This window comes from Podarcis bocagei, assembly GCF_964188305.1.
Source record: "Podarcis bocagei genome assembly, chromosome: 9".
Classification (NCBI taxonomy): Eukaryota; Metazoa; Chordata; class Lepidosauria; order Squamata; family Lacertidae; genus Podarcis; species Podarcis bocagei.
In genome coordinates this window covers 5,446,250-5,466,162 of record NC_138134.1, presented here as the reverse complement: position 1 = coordinate 5,466,162, position 19,913 = coordinate 5,446,250, and the positions used below count along the sequence as shown (strand labels likewise).

The following is a 19,913-nucleotide window of genomic DNA, read 5'->3' as shown; positions in this document are numbered from 1 at the left end:
GTTTTGATTTGCTCCCCAATTGACCTAAATAACGAGGCTGGCGAGGGCGAGGCGCCGAGCCCGGGGCTGCGCGCTCGCTCGCTCGCTCTCCGGCGGGCTCTTCCCGGGCGCAGGAATCCCGGCTGCCCGCCCGGCGCGTCCCACCGGAAAGCTCTCCTCGCGGGCCGAGCGCGGGACCGGGCCGGTTTTGGCGCAGCCCCCGGCGCCTCGGATGGGGGCTTCCCTTCGCGCTGCCCGGGCAGGAAATGAGGGCCGATTGCGCTCGCGGATGAGGACTCCGTCGACGGCGCCTGGCCTGGCCCGCCCGGTGAGCTGAGCGGGCGGCGCCCCTCGCCTTGGCAGCAGCCCGGAGCCCGGCCGCCGCGCTGGCTCTCGCCTCCCCTCGGCGATGCCCGACGAAGCCGCGGAGAGCGCGCCTCCCGCCTCGGCGCCGGCGCGCGTCTCCTCCTTCTTCATCGCCAATTTGCTGGCCGCCAAAGCCCAGGACGAGCAGCGGCCGGACGGCGCCGACGAGCGCCAAGCGCGGCGGGCGCGCGGCGGGGGCTTCGCGGGCAGCCATTGTTCGCTCGCCTGCTGCCCGTGCCAGGCTTCCCGCTTCGGGCTCGGGCTGCGCGGCTACCCGCTCCGGGAGAGCACCGTGGACTGGTACAGAAGAGCGCACGTGGCTTTCATAGGCTGCGCCAGTCCGGAAAGTAAGTGCCCGCCGCCGTCCGGGGTCGCCGCAGCTCCCCTTCCCGGCCCCGGCGCCCGGCCGCTCCCCATCTAACCCGGGCTCAGCGGACGGAGATCACGCCGACCCCTGTTCCCGGGAGGGGGTGTCTCGTCAGATTGCACGAGGGCATTTCTGAGAGGGACAGGCTCGCGGGGAGGGGGCAGGGGTCGTGGAGCTCCCCACCAAAGGAAGCCCAGCCGGGTGAAGGCTCTTGGAAGGGTATTGAGGCCCAAGCAAACCCCCTTGCCATTCCCTAGAGTTGGACGAAACACCCCCCTTTAAAAATAAAAATAAACATTTAAAAAGAAACCCCTTTCCTGCCCTGTGCTCCGCTGTTCTGAGGGGGTCGCCGGCCGACCTCTCTCCGCGGACCCCGCGAAGTGCCACTCCTTCCTGCCTCTTCTTCTGTCCTGGTCGCCCCGTCGACCGCAGGCCCTGGCACCGTCGGTGGGCCAGTCCTATCCTTGGGGTGTCACACAAATTTGCTTAAGACATTATTAAGGCCTCTTGAGAGAGAAAAATAATATTTCTCGCGAAAGATTCGTTTTTACAACCAGGTCTTTCTTTCGGAGACATAAAACGACATTTCTTTTCTGAAAATGGGAAATGTTTTTACAACCTATAGCTCTTCCCCGGATTTACAAATCAGTCCCCATACAAAATCCATCGAAGTTGGAAAGTGTCCCCGGATTCATTGAAAAAAATCTGGTGATCTTAGCATATATACATCCAGTCGTAACGAGCTCCCTCTTCCAGGGCAGCTCGGCCTCCGGCCTAGTCTAAAACGCGGGCCCGGCCCGCAGCACCGGAGCGCCTTTCTCGGAAGCAAGTTTTGGAAACAAGAGAAGCGGCTTCCGAGGAAAGCGCTTCGGCTTAGCTGGAAGAGACCACTTTGTCGCCTATTAGCGAGAAGAAACTTGGCTAAATCCAGATGTTTAGCTTTAACTGAGCTGGGTGCTTGGGTGCTTTGTCCCGAAAACAAACACAAAGAAAGGCTTTGCTTAACTTCAGGAGGAGAGATCGAGGATTGCAAAAGGTGCTTTGCGCGAGAGGAGACTAGGATGTGGGGTGTGCCACAAGCAGCCACGGTATTGGGGAAATTATTTGGCTTTTTGCAGCCTAAACAGAGACACCTCGACTCGTTGTAGTATCAGTGTTGGGCCTTGTGGCGTGCAGCCCCATTCCCAGCATTTTAAATTGCTTCGGGGAGCCTCGTGATCGTCAGATCTTGGCGCTTGAATCTCAAAGGCTTCTCCGAGGGCGGGTCTGTCCAGAGAGGCTGTCTGTCTCAGCACTTTGTTAACACAAATCTCTCCCGGGCTCCTGTAACACGGTAAAGAGGAAAACAAGAATTAAGAGGCGAATTAATCGGCAGCAGCACCGATAGCACTGGAGCAAGGCTTGTTGGAGGGGGGTGGCCGAAGGTCAGAGCTCAGGATCCTTTCGTTTCAGTCCTTGACCCGTCCCTGCTTCGCTCACCCTCTCCTCCTTTTTCAGCCAGCGACAGAGACTCTCCGGAGATCTCCGAGGACGCATCTCCCGGGAAGGAAGCGGCAGCAGCAGGAGGAGGCGGCGGCGAGAAAGTGGCGGCGGAGCTGAGCCCCGGCGCGAAAAGCGAGGACTTGGCGTGCAGCGGCGGCGGCGCCCAGGAAGGCGGTGGCGGCAGCCAGGGCAGCAGCCTGGACGAGGAGCGCGCGGAGGAGTCGGAGGGCGGCGAGGCGCGCGGCGGCGGCGGCGGGCGCAAGAAGAAGACGCGCACCGTCTTCAGCCGGAGCCAGGTCTTCCAGCTGGAGTCCACCTTCGACGTGAAGCGCTACCTGAGCAGCTCGGAGCGGGCCGGCCTGGCCGCCTCGCTGCACCTCACCGAGACGCAGGTGAAGATCTGGTTCCAGAACCGCCGCAACAAGTGGAAGAGGCAGCTGGCGGCCGACCTGGAAGCGGCCAACCTCCCGCACACGGCGGCGCAAAGGATAGTCCGCGTGCCCATTTTGTACCATGAGAACTCGCTGGCGGGCGGCGCGCTGGGCTGCTTCCCGCTGCCGCCTCCCGCGCACGCCTCTCCGCCGCTGGTCGCCGTCTCCGGCAGCGTCGCCTACCCGCTGGCGACCTTCCCCGCGGCCTCGGCGCCCTTCCTCCGCTCGCAAGTGACGGGCCTCGTTTGATCCTCGGCCGCCTGGACACCGCTTTCCTTTCTGGGTCCCAAACTACTTGATTGGATGCTTTTGATTGTTTTAAAGGTGCAATAAACTTATATATTTCCCCCGGGCGTAATAATATTTTTTTTCCAAAAAGCAAAGCAAAAAGTCTCTACTTGACCCGTGTTCCTCGGACTTCTCCTGAGCAAGAGCCTGCCAGGGTTGCGTCCAGGAATACTGGAGAAAACGCCAACCATAGTTTGCGGGCTCACGTCCCAGAGACACTTCTCCTTATACTCCGAAGATCTGCGGGTGGGCTTCTGGCGTTTCTTAATGGCGGCAATGTTGTGTAAGAAAAGAATGTAAAGATGTTTACTTTTCCAGCCACAATGACAGGGGCCACGGCCTCTTTCCCTTGTCCGCCCCCCGCAGCCCTTCCTCGGATCAAAAGTATAGTTGAAACAGTGAATCTGTCGCATAGTTTATTGCCTTTTCATAGGATGAGGAAGATTGAGGGAAACTGAAGTATTGGCATTCAACAAGATAGTTTTATCACCCTCCCTCTGAAAGCTTTCCATTCGGTATCTTGTTTAGGAAAGGCCTTAGGTGGCCTACCTTGAAATTGATTGTCAATGGGTGTTTCGTATCTTTTTTAAAAACAACAACCTGGAATTAATTGGATGCTAAAGAGATTTGCTTTCCAATTTGCAAATAATTATTGAATTTTGGACAGGTTTTCATGAGGGAAAAAAAATAACTTCAATCTTCTCTTGCTGTAACATTTACGATATAAAATCCATATTCGGATTTATTTTCTATCCCTCACACTCCAGAAATCAACATAAATGAAGTATGCGCTATAATTATTCAGTTGATTTTAATTTATGGTATAAAATGTTTTTAAATCCTCCTTAATAATTTTCATTCTTCAACCATTTCCCCAAGCGGCCCATTATAATAGTTTATACTTCCCTTGACGTCATGTTATAGCCTAATTCTGTCTGAGCAGTTGAAAACGATCAATTTGCCAAAGCCTTTGATTTCCTTCAGTCATGTTCGAATATGTTTCCTGTGGAAAGCTGGAATGCGCATTCATGTGTCCTGTTCACAACATATTAGAGTAAAACTTCAGTTGATAACTTGTCTTTAGCGACTGTAATGCGGTATTATATGAAGTATTATGCATGCGTAAACTATGTTTCTTTAACCAACCTTTTTCTCTGCCTAAATATTTATGGAAGCAAGTCCAAGTCACAAAATTAATCCCAGTCTCGTCAGTTTGCTGTAGCAAATCTGATTTGGGGGTGGGGGAAGAGTTGGAAGGAGAAATGAAGAAGGGATTTCGCCAGATACGTTACTCTGGGATGTACATCAAGCTGTAAACATATGTATTATCGTAGTACACTCAACTATAATTTAGCCTCTTAGCTCGGAGCTTTTCCCAGCATAGAGATCGTGGAATATTGAGGGGTTGGGTGCCCTCTTTTTAAAAAGCAAGCAAACTAATTTTTAGTGTTATTTAAAACAAGCTAACCATTTATGATAAGACGAGAACGTTGAAATAGCCGGTGACGAGAAAACATCCATGACGCCTGTAAAGCTTGAAGGATATATTTTGTAAACATAAAGCTTTTCCAATTTTTTGAAGCCTACTTGCAATTATGAATTAATGACTCTAGGATCAAAATTGGCAGCTAAACACGAAAAAATAGAGGGGGAAACGATTTTTGTTGGTAGTTCGGCTAGTATTTTGAGAAGCGTATTTAGATAAGGAAGTAATTGTTCCAGTTTTTATCTGCATAACAGTAATGCAGTCTTTATATTAAAATGCCCACTTATTTTTATGCAACTAAATCTTAAAGCAGTTTGTCTGTCACGGAAGAAGCTGCCTTCGCAGAGGGGCTTTGAAATCGTCGTCTGCTGGGGCAAAGCGCAGACTATTCAACGTGTTAAAGATCACATGCTCCAAAGCATTATTATTTATACAACAGGTAGAATATATTGCGTGTCTGTCTTGTCCCAAGCTATTAGGATGTGATTCTGCCCTTGTGCGTCGGAGGGTCTTTCATGCCTTCGGCGCTGTGATTACAACACCAGCAGGATCCAAGATGGCTCATTATCCTTCAGATAATTTAAATTGAATATGTTTAAGGTTGCAGGTTTAGGCCTACTTGGAAGTAAATCCCATTGAACTATGTAGGATTTACTTTCCAACAAATTCAATTCGAGTTTTTTGTTCTAGTTACACCCCAGCCCCCCCCGCCCTTGACCCACGTGTTTACAGGTATCCAAGAAAACACAAAAAGTAGCTCCATGACCACCATAATTGGTTTCCCAAAAATCTTTAAGTGTAAAAAGGACACTTCGCTGCACGCATATCAACCCGGGAGGACCCCGCCCGCTTCCCTGGATGCAGCTGACCGCTTTCCTCCCCCTTTCTGCTCCTCCCTAGAAAACGCGATTGCTCGGGGGTTAGTCTCCAAAATGTTTTTTATGGCAACAAACTGGCAGCTAAAAAATGTCTTCTTGCTGCTGCTGCTTCTCTCTCTCTCTCTCTTTTTAAAAGGCGTTCTGAATATTTCAATAAACAATTGTTCATGTATGCTAATCTTGCAATCTGTGATCGTGCCTTCTCCTTTTTAAAGGTTTCTTAGTAGGAGTTCAAACGAGCTCCCTTAAAGGCGCAGTGCTAAGTGCGGAAAAGCTCCCATTCCGTTCAGTCGGGCTTGCTCACAAATTCGTAATTACGGGCTCGAACACTTAATTTGGGAACGAGACGCCACGAGTTTATTCCTGGGAAAATATCCTTGGGAACCGTGGGGCCCGAAAGGCTGCCGTTCTCTGCACTGCTTCTCTTCTGCGTCTGGTCCTGAAAGTTTTGATTTTGTATTTTTGCCTGGCGAATGCTGGAGGCGGTGGAAGACTCATAACACAGCCTCGTGAATTTCACTGCCATTTCGATTTCCAAGAAGAATCAGTTTATATGCGTTAAGCTGCTTCCTCGAAAGTGAGGAAAGAGGTGGAAATAGCATGCCTCCCCGTTTGTTTGTTTGTTTGTTTGTTTGTTTGTTTTAATTAAAACCTAGTGCACGAGTCACACAATTAAATTGCAAAATTCCGTGCACTGTCCGTATTTGGAATAATAAAGACATGCGATGGCTTTATAAACTATACAGTATAAGATACAGCAAAGTAATACATAATTATTTTTAGTATAACTTACGGAGAAAAAAACAAAAGCATGTCAAAGAAAACTTTAAGTTGCATATGTACAACTTTATGCTTGGATATAAGTGTCTCGTATGTAAGAGGGAAGACTTACTTAGAGTTCACTCTTAATCCTAAAGGCAGACACAAATCTATATGTGTTTAATCGGAAGAAAGTCGGATTTGAATCCAGTGACCTTTCCTCTCAAATATGTGTACATAGAATTGCATCTGGGGAAGTGACAAATCAGTGCTTTGGATACTAAACAAGAGAAGAAGAGTTGCATAGATATAAAATTATTAATTACTATTGCTATTGCGTAAATACGACGGATTTCAATGGACAGTATTAAGCAAAGATAAAACCCTCGACAGTTGTAAGTCTCTGTGATCTTGGCAGGACTTGCTTCTAAGAAGGCCTGTACAGGATTGCATAGCCAAGTAAAGCCACCTCTTAGAGGGACTGTGCTATTACACACCCAAATCCCGCGCGTTGGGGCATCCTCAAAGGAAATCGCTGCTGCAACAGCTCACACCCAGACCCAGGAGCTCCTCCCACTTGCGTGAAAATCTCTGCTTAGGTTTCGGGCCCAAACTGCCAGGGAACCCATAGACACAAATGCGGAACCATTAAATAAGTGCGCCTCAGCAGGATCCTTTTCCCTTTATCCCACTGATCCGCTTGTCTTGCCACCCCTGGCAAGGGATGAGGCCACCTCGCCCGCCTCTGCGGCCTTCGCTTGGTCCGCTCTGCCTCAATAGGTCGCTGTAGCGCTCAGCGGCGGAGGGCAAGGAAGTGGCTGGGGTCTGGGCTGTCCCTCTACTACGAATCTGGACCAGGAGGCACCGGCGACGGTCCCTACTGGAAGGTAAATTCTTGGGCAAAGAAAAACGTGCAGGAATCCTGAAAGTGGAAGGGACTTGAAAGCTGGGCGCCGAAGAAGCACTGATATTTACAGGACGGCACTTGGCGATCAGCGGCGTTGCTTCCAGAGCTGGACTCACCTGAACTCAGCAAATTGTCACGAAGGCAAGTTAAGATTAATTAGGATGAAGATGTGGGGTGGCGTTGCGTCTCCCTAACCCTCACCTCCTACAAAGCTCGGCGTCAGAGAAAGAAGCAAGCAGTTTAAGCCTTTGCCTGCATCCTGGGAGGCAGAGCCCACGGAACGGATTTGCAGGTGCTTAATATTGTCGCCTAATTTAGCCATAAACCCTGGAACAACTAACCTCCCAACCTTAAGAAGACATTTTGTGTGTGGAAAAAAACCCATTAAGAGTGTTCACTCCCTCCTTGATTACTCCTCTGAGTAACGTTCCCTCTCCTGAGTAAAGGATGCTTCCGCCTTGAGCATGTCTAGTTCTCACTAAAGGGACACTGAGGTCCAGCTCCGAGGGCCTTCTGGCGGTTCCCTCACTGCGAGAAGCGAGGTTAGAGGGAACCAGGCAAAGGGTCTTCTCGGTAGTGGCGCCTTCCCTGTGGAACGCCCTTCCACCAGAAGTTTTTAATGCTTGATTTTGTATTGTGTTTTTGTATGTGTAGGAAGCCGCCTAGAGTGGCTGGGTGGGGTATAAATAATAACATTATAATTTTTATGAAACGGCTGCTCCGCTCCCACACAACATGCCTCCAAGGGCCAACTGAGGGAGCGGGGCAGGCAAAGCGGAGGGAAGGGGCGGGGGGAAGGAGCTGGCGGCCCCATCCCGCTCAGGCTGCTCGGAAGGAAGTGCTCGGTGGGGTGAAGTAAGCTCTCCTCAAGGAAGGGCCCCTCCATTGCAGGTAAACCCGTGCCAAGACCAGCTGCAGCTTGCGCACAATCCAGTGACTCGTTGGCTCGGCTGGGATCCCTCTTCGAGGCGCACGAGGCCTCTGCCTAGTTAGACTTGCGCTATTGATTCCCACGCGGCGCGTCGGTCATTTGAAGCACATTCCGTTGAAATAAAGTGCAATACGATTTTTTATTCTATTTATTGCGTTCATATCCCACCTTTTTCTCTAGGGAGCTCAAGATGGTGTACCCTGTGAGGTAGGTCGGGCGAGAGACAGTGACCGGTCCAGTGAACATCTTGGCTGAGTGGGACTCTGAAGCCTAGTCTCCCAGGTCCTAGCCCGACACTCTAACCACTGCGCCACCATGCAAACTCTGCTACTACCGGAGTCCCCCACGAGAAGCACTGCATTTTTGTCTCTCCCTTCCCGGTAAAGACCGCCCCCCCCAAGTGGCTCACGTGAAGGTATCCAATGGCGCTTGCTTTCTTTCTCTTTCTTTCTTTCTTTCTTTCTTTCTTTCTCTTTCTTTCTTTCTTTCTTTCTTTCTTTCTTTCTTTCTTTCTTTCTTTCTTTCTTTCCCTAGAAAGTTAAAAACCAACCATCCATCTGGCAACCGGCTTCTACTGCTGCAGCCAAGTGCCGAGAGAGGGGCGATTGCTCAAGCCTGCCTTTCCCTTTCCGCCCTTTGCCCCCAAAATGTGCTGGTATAATAATAATAATAATAATAATAATAATAATAATAATAATTATTATTATTATTATTATTATTATTATTTATGCCGCCCTATACCCGGAGGTCTCAGGGCGGTTACAACATAAAATCACAATATAAAAACACAAAATGCATAATAAAAACAAACAAAAAACAACAACCAATAAGCCCCACTCCCCATGGAAGTGGTTCTTTTTCATCATCAGTTTGGGGTCAAATGGCTTACAGAGGAAGAGCAACTGAGCGAACTTGTTTCCGATTGAACGCATTGAGATTCCAGCTTTAGGAGGTCCGGTGGCGACCGAACAGCGCAGCCCACAGCAAGTGTCCTTGTCATCTTCGGGATTCGCTTTTGAAATCCGAATAGGATGTGAGCTGAGTCATATTGGACAAGTTACTGGTGCGAAGGCCAGGAGCCAGATCCAAAAACCAGTTCGGAGAGGCTGGACTTCTTGCCCCGAGACTGGTGTTCTGGAGCACGTGCTGGACACAACAATAGCGCAGAGTAGTGGATTTATTCTGATTGGTGATGGGGGGGGCGTGCTGAGATCCCTGCACTGCAGGGGGTTGGACTAGATGACCCTCGAGGTCCCTTTCCAACTCTACAATTAGATGATTCTTTTCGTTGTTCTGCCATACTTCCTCCAGCGCTACTCCCTTAGGCTGAGGGGCTACAGCAAAGTTTTTCAGCAGGGGGCCGGTCCACTGTCCCTCAGACCTTCTGAGGGGCCAGACTATAGGTTTTTTTGGGGGGGTATGAACGAATTCCTATGTCGCACAAATAACCCAGAGATGCATTTTAAACAAAAGGACACATTCTACTCATGTAAAAACACGCTGATTCCTGGACCCTCCATGGGCCGGATTTAGAAGGAGACTGGGCTTTCGTTTGCCTACCCATGGGCTACAGCATACACACACTCACAGCACTGTGGCACGAAAAGTCACGGGATTTCAGCTGGAAGTTACCGTCTTATCAGAAATGGTGCCGAGCGACTGCCTGGAAGGCTTTGCAAGGCCAAACAGTATCGAAGGTGGCATTGCTGTGCCTGCGCCCACAGCGTCAGGATCACAAATATCATTAGTTACAGGTAGGTAGTCGTGTGGTCTGCCGTAGTCGAAACAAAATAAATCCCCCCCCTTGCAGTAGCACCTTAGAGACCAACTAAGTTTTTATTGGTATGAGCTTTTGTGTGCATGCACACGAAAGCTCATACCAATAACAAATTTAGTTGGTCTCTAAGGTGCTACTGGAAGGATTTATTTTATTTTATTTTATTACAAATATCACTGAATCCGCAACTAAAAGAAGTCTGGAGTCACGCAGAGAAGGCAGGATTCCTTCCTTGTATGGGAGCTGATTTGGGGCTCTGTAGTCCATCACCCTCTCCTTTTTTCCTAAGGCCATGCTACGCTGAACACGCACATCTTGTCTGATCACCCTCTACTTTTGAACGTAGAGACTATTTGCGTTTGATACTTATGACTTTCTGTGCTGCTGCTCGGACCAGGGCTGCAAACAGATGGAGGCGTTGGGAGTAGGTAGAATGGGGGCGGCTTTGCATCCCCCGATCCAAAACTCAGCAGTAAAACACACACACAGAGAAACTCCTCCACCCTTAAAGGCTGCCCTCCTGAACTCGGGCCAGTTCATTGCCGTCCACTTCAGTAAGATTTGAGCCTCCTTTCTCCGCGCAGCATTTCAGCCAATTTACTCCGGCTTCCCTATTTGTAGGGAACTTAACTGGGTTTCCTTCTTGCCCCTTTTAAGTGAACGTGTTTGAGTGATGGGACGGAGAGGCATTTGGGTAGAAGCGACGCCACTCTCGACCTGTTAAGCGCAGGAAGGTGCCATATACGTATATTTGGTCAAGATGCTGCCGTGTGGCCTTCCTCAGGCTTTAATAATAATAATAATAATAATAATAATAATAATAATAATAATAATAATAATAATAATTTTATTTATATCCCGCCCTCCCCAGCCGAAGCCGGGCTCAGAGCAGCTAACAACAGTCAGCCATTCCCCTCCAAGCAGCTTTTCACCAACAGCCCAAGCATTCCGTGGCCCCTGAACATGCACAGTTCTCCCTCCCCATTGGGCTGTTTTGATCCCCCTCCTTTTCAGTGTGCGCCTCCAAAAGCCGAGGCAGGTGCTGTTGGATTTCGATTCCCATCAGCCCCAGCCAGCAAGGCCAAGTAAAATGGATGATGGGAGTCGTAGTCCGACAAGATCTGGAGGGGAGGTGGCTACGCCTGCATTTTATTACCTCCGCCGGGGCCGCCTTTTCTCCAACAGCAGCCACACTCGGAGAAAGAATTGCTATTTGTCTAGGTCTCCGATAGGTAAGCGTTACTATCCAGTGGCGTAGCGTGGGGGGTGCAGGGGGGCCGGCCGCACGGGGCGCAACATCTGGGGGGCGCGCGCTCGCACTCGCACTCTCTGCCCCCTGCTAAAATCCACGGGTTAGGGGGCGCAAATTACTTGCCTTGCCCCGGGTGCTGACAACCCACGCTACGCCACTGTTACTATCCGCTTTGACCTCAGGGCTCTCCTTACGCCACTAAACGAGGCTGGTACTGTACTAACCGAATTACCTTGAGTTACTGTGGGTCTAGTTTTTAGCGGTGCGGTGGTAGCGCTGCAAAAACTACCTGCCCATTTCTTTTTGGATAACGTTTGCTTTCTTTAAAAACAAGACTATGCTGGGAGAGGGAGACCTTCTAGTTCTCTCCGCCCAAGCTGGATTCATATCCAAAGCCACGCAGTTTCAGGTACAGGATTTACAAAACTCACCCATGAATGCACAATGTGTCCGGGACGCCGAACACGAATCGTGTTGATTATTATTTTGTTATTGCAGGTATATCCCACCTTTTCCTGCAAAGAGCTCAAGGTGGGGTGCACGGCTCTCCCTTTCCTCATTTAATACCCCACAACAACCCTGTGAGGTAGGTCAGGCTGAGAGGCAGCGACTGCAGCAGGATCTTACAGGTCCGACACTCTCACCAGTACACCACGTGGGCTTAGGTTTCAGTTTATACAAGAACCAAACCCAAACCTGTTTTCAAAACACTTTGTCCGCAATACTGTACACAAAGGCGTTGCTGCAATCCCACTGGAGACAATGGGGATTCTTCGGGTCAACAGTGAGCAATGTCGACTCTCCGCGTCGGTGGTTGCGCGCGCGCCTCTGGGTCGGTTTGTGAAGTCGCCCTGTGACTGTATTCTAAAGCTTCCCTTTTCAAAGAAGCGCGTCAGCCTCCACCACAATTGATGCCCAGGTTGGAAGATGCGCATCCATCCCATCCAGACTCAAGTTATCTTTCACGGGATGTCAGCAACGCTAATATAAACCGAGAAGAGTCTTGCGGCACCTGAAAGACTAAGGAATTTATCACGGCACGAACTTCTCTCGTTCTTGTGGCTTTTGCTGCACGGAAATAGCTTGGCTGGGAACTGTTCTCCTCTAAGCTCTGCTCGCTGGCCAGACTCTGACCTGCTTTCAGCCTCTTCCACTTTCACCAAGGATCTTCTCTGAAACTCTGGCAGGGCTTATCTGCAGCCGGAGCCCTAGCTATTCAGTGGCTGATTCCAAGGAGCCACCTCGTCGTCAGGCTGACGGAGCCGAGAGGCCGTCGCCAGCGCAGGGCTGCGCTTCTCTTGGCAGCCTCCAGCCTCTATAGCACAGGCGCGCGCGCTGGTCCCTGGTAAGGAGCGCAGCTGCCCCACACAGCGCAGGCGCCTCTGCCCGAGCCCCACATCCCAGGCGGGCCCTTCCCAGGGATCAGGGATGGGCCGATTATCGCTTTGGCGCTGGAAGGCGCGATCGCGCAGCAAGGAAGCGTCGGCAAGGGGAAAAGGGAACCTGCTCCCGCCTTGGGGGTGTCCGGGAAGCGAAGACCGGCCCTCCTGTCCCGGGAGATTCGCAGGCCCACGGAAGCCGGCGGGGGGCGCCTCGGACCGCGTCCCTCGGCCCAAACCCCGCCGCGTGTCTGGCTTGCGCAACTGTGGCGCATCTCCAGAAGGCTAGCGCAGAACAGCCCTCTGCTAAAGGGCGTCTTTGCTCGCTGGCTGGATCCTGGATCCAACACCTGGAGCGGGTGCTGTTCCAGAGGTCAGGGGCGTCTTTTCCAAGGATCGCTCAACTGTGACCTGAACGTCCCTTCTTCCACCACGAGCCCCCCTTCCCCTTCCTAACCTGAGGATCGGGGGCCAGATACGACCCTGCCTCAGGCGGAGATCCCGCACGGCTCGCCCCCCCCCCGCGCCTCAGGCCTCCGCTCGCCACGTCCGCGCCTCCTTCTCTGGTGGCGAGACTGGAGGGACGGTGGCCGGGGCCTCGCCTTTCCTTCAAGCTGCCGTCGGGGCCTCCAGGATGTCTTGCTCTGAACAGTACCGGACACCTTTTCTTTTTTAAAACAAGCCAACCTGAAGCGCGGGGTATTAGAGCGCAAACGAGACCAGCCAGACGGGCCGCTGGCACAAGGCAGCAGGCGCCGTTTCCTTTCCTTCGGGTCGCCTGGTCGGATCCGAGCACGAGGGTTCCGGGGATGCAGCTCCCTGCCACCCCCGTGCGATCCCCGCCCCTTCCTCTCGCCCTCTTGGCCGCCAACCCAATCGCCAGCGCCTGGCAGCTGTCCCTCCCGGTCGCCGTCCGAGATTCCGCTCCGCTGCTGGGAAAGCCTCGCCGCCGACGGATGGTGCAGCCCGGAGGCGGCTTTGGAGTCCAAGGCTTCGGGGAAGCGCAGAGCTCCGGGCAGGGAGCCGTCAGCTGAGCTGCATCCCCGGCCGCGGCTGCCCTTCGCCACCAACGATATCCCGGAGCGAAGCTCGGCCGGGAGCGCTTCCCCCAGCAAGCCGAAGAGGACGGGAGGGAGCGCGCCGGCCCTGCAGGGACAGAGGCAGCCTGGAAGGGGAGCTCCGGGACCGCGGGGGACCGAGGAGGAGCCGGGCGGGGGCCGGAGGGCTCTTCCGCCATAGCCAAGAGAGAGAGGGAGAGAGTCCGTCAGGTGGGACCCCCCTCCAATTGTTTCCCTTGCGCACTAGCGCTTAAATTGCGCGCCCTTTATTGGCTTGGGGATTGGAAAGGTTCGGGGTTTGGAAAGGGGCGCGTTCGTTCCAAACCATACTGGGGTGCGAGGGAGGGAGGGAGGGGTTGCTGGGGTAGGCAGGCCTTACACGGGAAGGGACGCGCTGCCCGCAGAACCGCCAGCCTTCGCTTCCAGTGCCTGCGCCCCATGCTGCAGGCTCACTCCCAGGGAGGGCGGGAAAGGCTCTCCTGCCTGAAGCCCTGGAGGACCGATGCTAGTCCGGGTAGGCAAGACCCCATCCTGCGCCTGTGGGCCTGAAGCGCCAGACTTTCCCCTTTGACTTGTGGTCGCCGCGCGCTCTCTGCCGCGTTTTGGAAAGGTGTGCTCGTGTGATGCCTTCTTCTGTGTCCCCCCTCGAGGCCGAGGGCATCTGCAGCCGGGCCCTGGAGCCCTCCCCCGCGAGAACTGGATATCCCAACACTCTGGAGCTGCGGTCACGCGCCGACGGAGGCCTCCAGGAAGGGGATCCACCAGCCAGATCCTCCAGCTGGAGTCCGCCTCGGACGCCCAGGGCCGCCTGAGATGGCAGCTCAGCCAAACCAAGGGGGAGATCTGCCTCCAGAATCCCCGAAACCAGCTCCAGAGTGTTGGGATATCCAGACAGAGCAGTCTAGTCCAACATTTCCTGTTTGCTAGACTGGACACTGGAGGAACGTGGCTCCAACAGGGAGGACTTCCTGTCAAATAATATCTCACTTCCCAAACTAGAAATATTGGGGTAGGCAAAAAAGACCCCCCACTATGCCCTCCCTTTCTTCCTCCCGCCATACTTCTCTGTTTAATCTAACCAAGGAGATCTACACGCCAAAGCACCCCTCCCTCCTACAAGTCACATCCTGGATCTGGAGCTGGCATACTGGCCAATTCAAGCCTCGGCTGATCCTGGGCTTCATTCTTGCAGGTGTTGGGCACTGTGTGTTTTTGGCTAATTTGGCTTCCCAAACTTGTATTGGTGTAAGGATGCAGCCTGAGTGCCAATGCCCTTTCCTTGACTGCTTCCTTGGATCCTGATCTGGGCCTGACTTGTGACTGCACACCTACCTCTGGTCTATCTGGTCCTTGGAATCCAATGCCGGCATCTGGGGCCCAAACATCTGCTTCTGGCTCACCTGAATTGATGGGTGGCTTCCCTAGGTCACAAAACTGACTTCCTGGAGCATGGCCCATGCCTGCACTGTTGTTATTGCTGAAAAGAAGGAGCAGAGCAGGACTGAGCCAGGCTGGCTATCGGTGGCAGAATGGACAGCAGTTCCTCACACTCATTTGTGGCACTTTTGAACACGAAGAACATGTGGGCATTCAAAGAAGGATTGTGCTGCCTTGTCATGTTATAATTTAGTGGTCCAGACTAAAGGGAGAGCTGGGCTGGTGGCATGACTGGAGAAAGTGGCCCTCCCCACCACTTTCATGGGGGAGGGGAGAGAAAAATTGTTTCTGTTTGTTTGTTTGTTTGAGTAGAGCTGGTGGAGGAAAGCAGAGGAGGAAATTACTATGGCAAAATTTGAGGGAAATTAATTTTTGGAAAGGAAATAAATGTTTGTAATGGGATAAATTCCTTGGAGAGTTTGAGCGCCTAAAGGCAAGACTGAAGGGAGGCCAGGGAGAATGAAGAGGACATTGGTATAGGGATGCAGACACTACTTTTGAGTAGGGCAGAACCATGCACAGATCCCCGTGGGACCCCACTTTTAGACCTCGTTTCACTTTGGTGAAACGAATGTTGCCGCAGCAAATGTGAAAGAGACAAGAGCCACTTGGCTTTGCAGCTTAGCCCCTCGACTCTTTCTGGTACACAGTTTGCTGCCTTGGTGAGCTAGCCACCGGCCCCCATCTAGTCCAGCGTTCTGTTTCCAGCTGTGCACAGTTCTTTGGGCAGCTGAAAAGCAGGGGGTGTTGCCTACAATGTTAGTCTTTTGAAGCAAGAGCAACAGAGTCTTGCAGCAACCTGCAAGATTTACACCTTTATTACGGCTGATGCTTTCCTGGACAACATTCAGTGTGACATAGTGGTTAGAGTGTAAGACTAGGACCTGGGAGATCAGAGTTCAAATCCTCACTTGGCCACAAAATTCGCTGGGTAACCTTGGCCAGTTGCTACCTCCCAGCCTAACCTAAATCATGCTGTTGTTGTGGGGATTAAATGAGGGGTGCGTGTGAACAATGTAAGGCAGCCTGAGCTCCTTGAAGAAGAAAAGTGGGATAAAAATGCAATGAATAAAGAATAAAATAACCAGATGCATGAAGTCAAATGTTCCAGTTGTCTCCAGCACCAGGTATACAGGGATACATTGAGCATGGAAGTTCCATGTACCTATTAGGGCTGAGAAGAGGGGCTTCCATGAGCAGAGCGAACTACTTGTCCTTCATAGAGAGGACACAGGCACTGTTGGTGTGTTTCTGCAGCAGGTGGGAGGAGCCTGGGTGGGCGGAGTTTAGGGAACATGCAGTGGGAGTGGCTTGGAAAGGTGAATGGGGACGGATGGTGGTCTCACTTTCCAGATACCTCAACCACTTCTGGGTATCAATTTCTTTCTCTTTAAATCTTTAACATTCTTATTAAAGAAGAGGCTGCATCCTAATGTTTTAATGTTATATCTTAATCTTTTAAATTGTATTTTAATCAACTTGTTTTTATTATTGGTTGTTAGCAGCCCTGACCTGACCTGAGCCCGGTCTTGGCTGGGGAGGGCAGGGTATAAATAAAATTTTATTATTATTATTATTTATTAAAGCACAACATACAGTAGCTATCAATTATATATGCATGTACAGTAGTACCTCGGGTTAAGAACGTAATTCGTTCTGGAGGTCCGTTCTTAACCTGAAACTGTTCTTAACTTGAGGTACCACTTTAGCTAATGAGGCCTCCTGCTGCCGCTGCGTGATTTCTGTTCTCATCCTGAAGCAAAGTTCTTAACCTGAGGTACTATTTCTGGGTTAGCGGAGTCTGTAACCTGAAGCGTCTGTAACCTGAAGCGTCTGTAACCCAAGGTACCACTGTATACCTTTTCCAAGAAAAATAAAATAAACCTTTTTGAAAAATTGCATCACTGGAGTCATTGTGTGGTATGCCTGCTGAACTGAGAGAGGTACTGCTCCGTTACTATTTAAGAGAGCAACCAGTCAGAAGGAGCCCTGCTTCAGCCAAACTGCCAGACTCCCACAGGACTTTTGCATTAGCCCTCCCATCTATTGCCTGGGCTTGCTGAATATTTCCCTAGCAAACTTCATTGTCCATCCTTCTGACCATCGTGTAGCAGAATGCCTTGTTTACCATGGAAGCTAATGAGGCCAGAGCAGGCTGCCCTCTTATGTTGTTGAGGCTAAAGTGGTCAGCGGGTGAAGGCCCTTCTTGCAAAGGCTTCCTTGTGTTCGTTCCCTGTTCACATTATCATCTGGAGGCCAATTCAGGTGAGCAAGAACAACAACAACACCACAACAGCTGTTATAAAGTGAAAGTTAACACTGTCAGAGCAGGATTAGGTCCTGGGCATTGCAGCCCCGTGGATGCCAGACTGGTGCCCCCAGCCCCATATGCAGCATGAAACAGGCATGAATTGGTGTCTGAATGGTGGCACAAAATTTGTTAAAGTGTTGGTCCTAGCTGGGGGAGGGAGAGAGGAAAAGGCCTGTCATTCACAAATAGAGAAGTTAACTTCATGGACTAAAGTTCACAGGCTCCCCTTGCTGCCCACTGAGGACTTGCATCTCCTGTGTAGAAGAGACACTGCAAATTAAATTGGTTGCATTAGTTTCTGGTTGTGTATTCTGCATTCTGAAACCTTGCAGATTTATTCTGCAGTCATTATGACGCATCCACTGGCTTCCTTGATTTCAGAAACACAGGATTCAATACCACATACAATCTAATATTTGAATCAACATGGACTTTAGGAAATGATGCAAAATGGCTCCAAGTCATTGTGTCCCCTCTTCTCCAGAAATCTAGTCAATGAGGACAGATTACTGGCCAAGGAATTATCAATGGACGTTTTCACATAAAGCCATTGGATTTGCCATTTACTGGCCTACCAAAGGGGCAAAGGGCAAGTAATATAAATTGTCTGTTTGTGTTACAATTGATGGATGAACTTGTTTTGTTTTGCAGTATTACTTTAAGCAGGTAAAAAAGTTTATTGTAATGAAAATCTCTTTCAGCTGTATAAAACTGAGCTCCCACTTCCTATATTTTTAGTAAAAGCCTTTATTATTATTATTTAAGCCTCAAACAGAAGTTCTCCAACAAAGACGGGAGATAAATATATCAATATAATGTGGATGCAAGCAAGTAGATTTTATGCCAGCAAAATCTTTGAGAGTGAGAAGGTATCTTCTGGTAATTCAATTCAATTGTATTCCTTATTAAGTTATTTGTACCTCTAGCTTAAAGAACTGCAACAATTTTTGACAAGATCCAAAGTTTTGTCAGTTGTTAGGAATTAATTGAAAAAATTACTGGAGCAGAGCAGTCATTTCAAAGGGACTGACCCAGAACCAATTAGAATTTTGTAACAATTGACCATTCACCACAAAACAGTTGTCGTGAGCTTTGGCCTCTAAAGTGTGTGTTGGGGGAGGGGAAAAAGAGATTAAAGTAACTAAGTTTTGTTTCCTAACTAAAATAGTATTAGCTAAATTATCAAACAGCCATGAGTTTTAAATGCTATGTTAAACATGCAGGAGGTTTGTGAAAGAGCATAATATATTGCGCTATCATTGGTTCCTGTGGCACACAATATAGGTTACCACTGAAAAAACAGGTCAGACAGAGGGACGTTCTTTATCAAATTGCTGTTGACAGCCCAAACAAGAGATTGAAGAATACAACAAAAAGGTTCTTTCATGTAAATACAGCAAAGCTTATAATTGGTTGTTATTTCTTCCTTCCTTTCCTCCTTCTCAGCAGAAAAATGTCCTAGAGCACTTTCTTGAACACCAGCAACCCAAAACAATAATGTATGTTCAGAAATTGAGTCTTCTTTTGAGCCTTTACATTTAGTGTTTGATCGTTGTGGAGGGGAAATGTGATTTGATTTTTGCATGTGTTTATTAGAGAGTGGTACAATGCCTCTTCTTAAGTTTAATAATCTTGCAAAAGTTCATTTGTCCCAGATGTTACAGATATTATTTTCTCTTGGTATTGTACATGGTATTAATATTTTATAACAAATATTTTCTTGTCATGTTCAAATTCCAGTAGTGCACAGACATATGTGGATATGCACACATATCCATATACTTTCCCCCCATAATTTTTATTGGTTTTTTTCATCATACAATGCAATAAAAAACAAACTAATCCAAATAAAACAAAAACAGAGAAAGAAAACGGAGAAGAAACACAGTCCTCTCTCAAAGGTAGATCTTAATACTTTTCTCACACTGAAGGGGGTGGACCTTCCCAGCTCTCACCTGGGAGCTTCTCTTTCTTCTCCCATTCTCCCACTCTGGGAGATCTTCCCTTCCCTGTCCCTCACACAGGGTTCTTCACCTGCTATCCATCACCTTAATGTGTGTACAATCCCCTCAGTACCCCAGAGTTGTTGTTGTTTAATCATTTAGTCATGTCCGACTCTTCATGACCCCATGGACCACAGCATGCTAGGCACTTCTGTCTTCCACTGCCTCCCCCAGTTTGGCCAAATTCATGTTGGTAGCTTTGAGAACACTGTCCAGCCATCTCGTCCTCTGTCGTCCCCTTCTCCTTGTGCCCTCCATCTTTCCCAACATCAGGGTCTGTTCCAAGGAGTCTTCTCTTCTCATGAGGTGGCCCAAGTATTGGAGCCTCATCTTCAGGATCTGTCCTTCCAGTGAGCACTCAGGGATTATTTCCTAGAGGACACCAAAAAGAACAGAACAAAAGCAAAGCAAGGAAAAAATAAGAAAAATAAGCAGGAAGATAAAAACCACAAAAGAATGAAAAAAGAAAAGAAATAAAAAGGACTTGCAATTCTCCATCTGTCAGTCATATATATAAAGATTATTCAGGGTGGTATCCAGATGTTCCTCCTTCTAGGCAATATTTTCCCCATCTTCAGATCCATACATCTCAAGTTCATTCATTTCCCCTCCCACCCAAAATGTCTAAAAGGGGTTCTCCAATTATTATTATAAATAAATGTCAAAAATAGTCTTTCTCCAGTCCAGCACAACAACTTTAATTCCTATGTTGAAAAACAATAAACCCTTCATCTTATTTCACACAGGAGTCTCTCCACTGAGGTCACATATTCAAACATTAATTTACTTATTGTCTATTAATCAGTTCACACCCAGTTCCAT

The 19,913-nt window shown here is 49.7% G+C and overlaps 1 protein-coding gene across 1 annotated transcript; it reads left to right on the top strand.

Moving 5' to 3' along the window:
- The first annotated feature begins 307 nt into the window (after positions 1 to 307).
- On the top strand, positions 308 to 5,402 carry HMX1 (H6 family homeobox 1). Its single transcript, XM_081208511.1, has 2 exons — positions 308 to 692; positions 2,210 to 5,402. The coding sequence occupies exons 1-2, from the start codon at positions 389 to 391 to the stop codon at positions 2,872 to 2,874; spliced, it is 969 nt and encodes a 322-aa protein (XP_081064637.1). The 5' UTR covers positions 308 to 388; the 3' UTR covers positions 2,875 to 5,402.
- The last annotated feature ends 14,511 nt before the right edge of the window (positions 5,403 to 19,913 follow it).

What these genes read in the sequence shown, in the direction of transcription:
- HMX1 (XM_081208511.1), top strand. Translation starts at nt 389, where the DNA reads ATGCCCGACGAAGCCGCGGAGAGCGCGCCTCCCGCCTCGGCGCCGGCG. An exon ending in AGGCTGCGCCAGTCCGGAAA is followed by an intron (nt 693 to 2,209) that starts GTAAGTGCCCGC and finishes CTCCTTTTTCAG; the next exon opens with CCAGCGACAGAGACTCTCCG.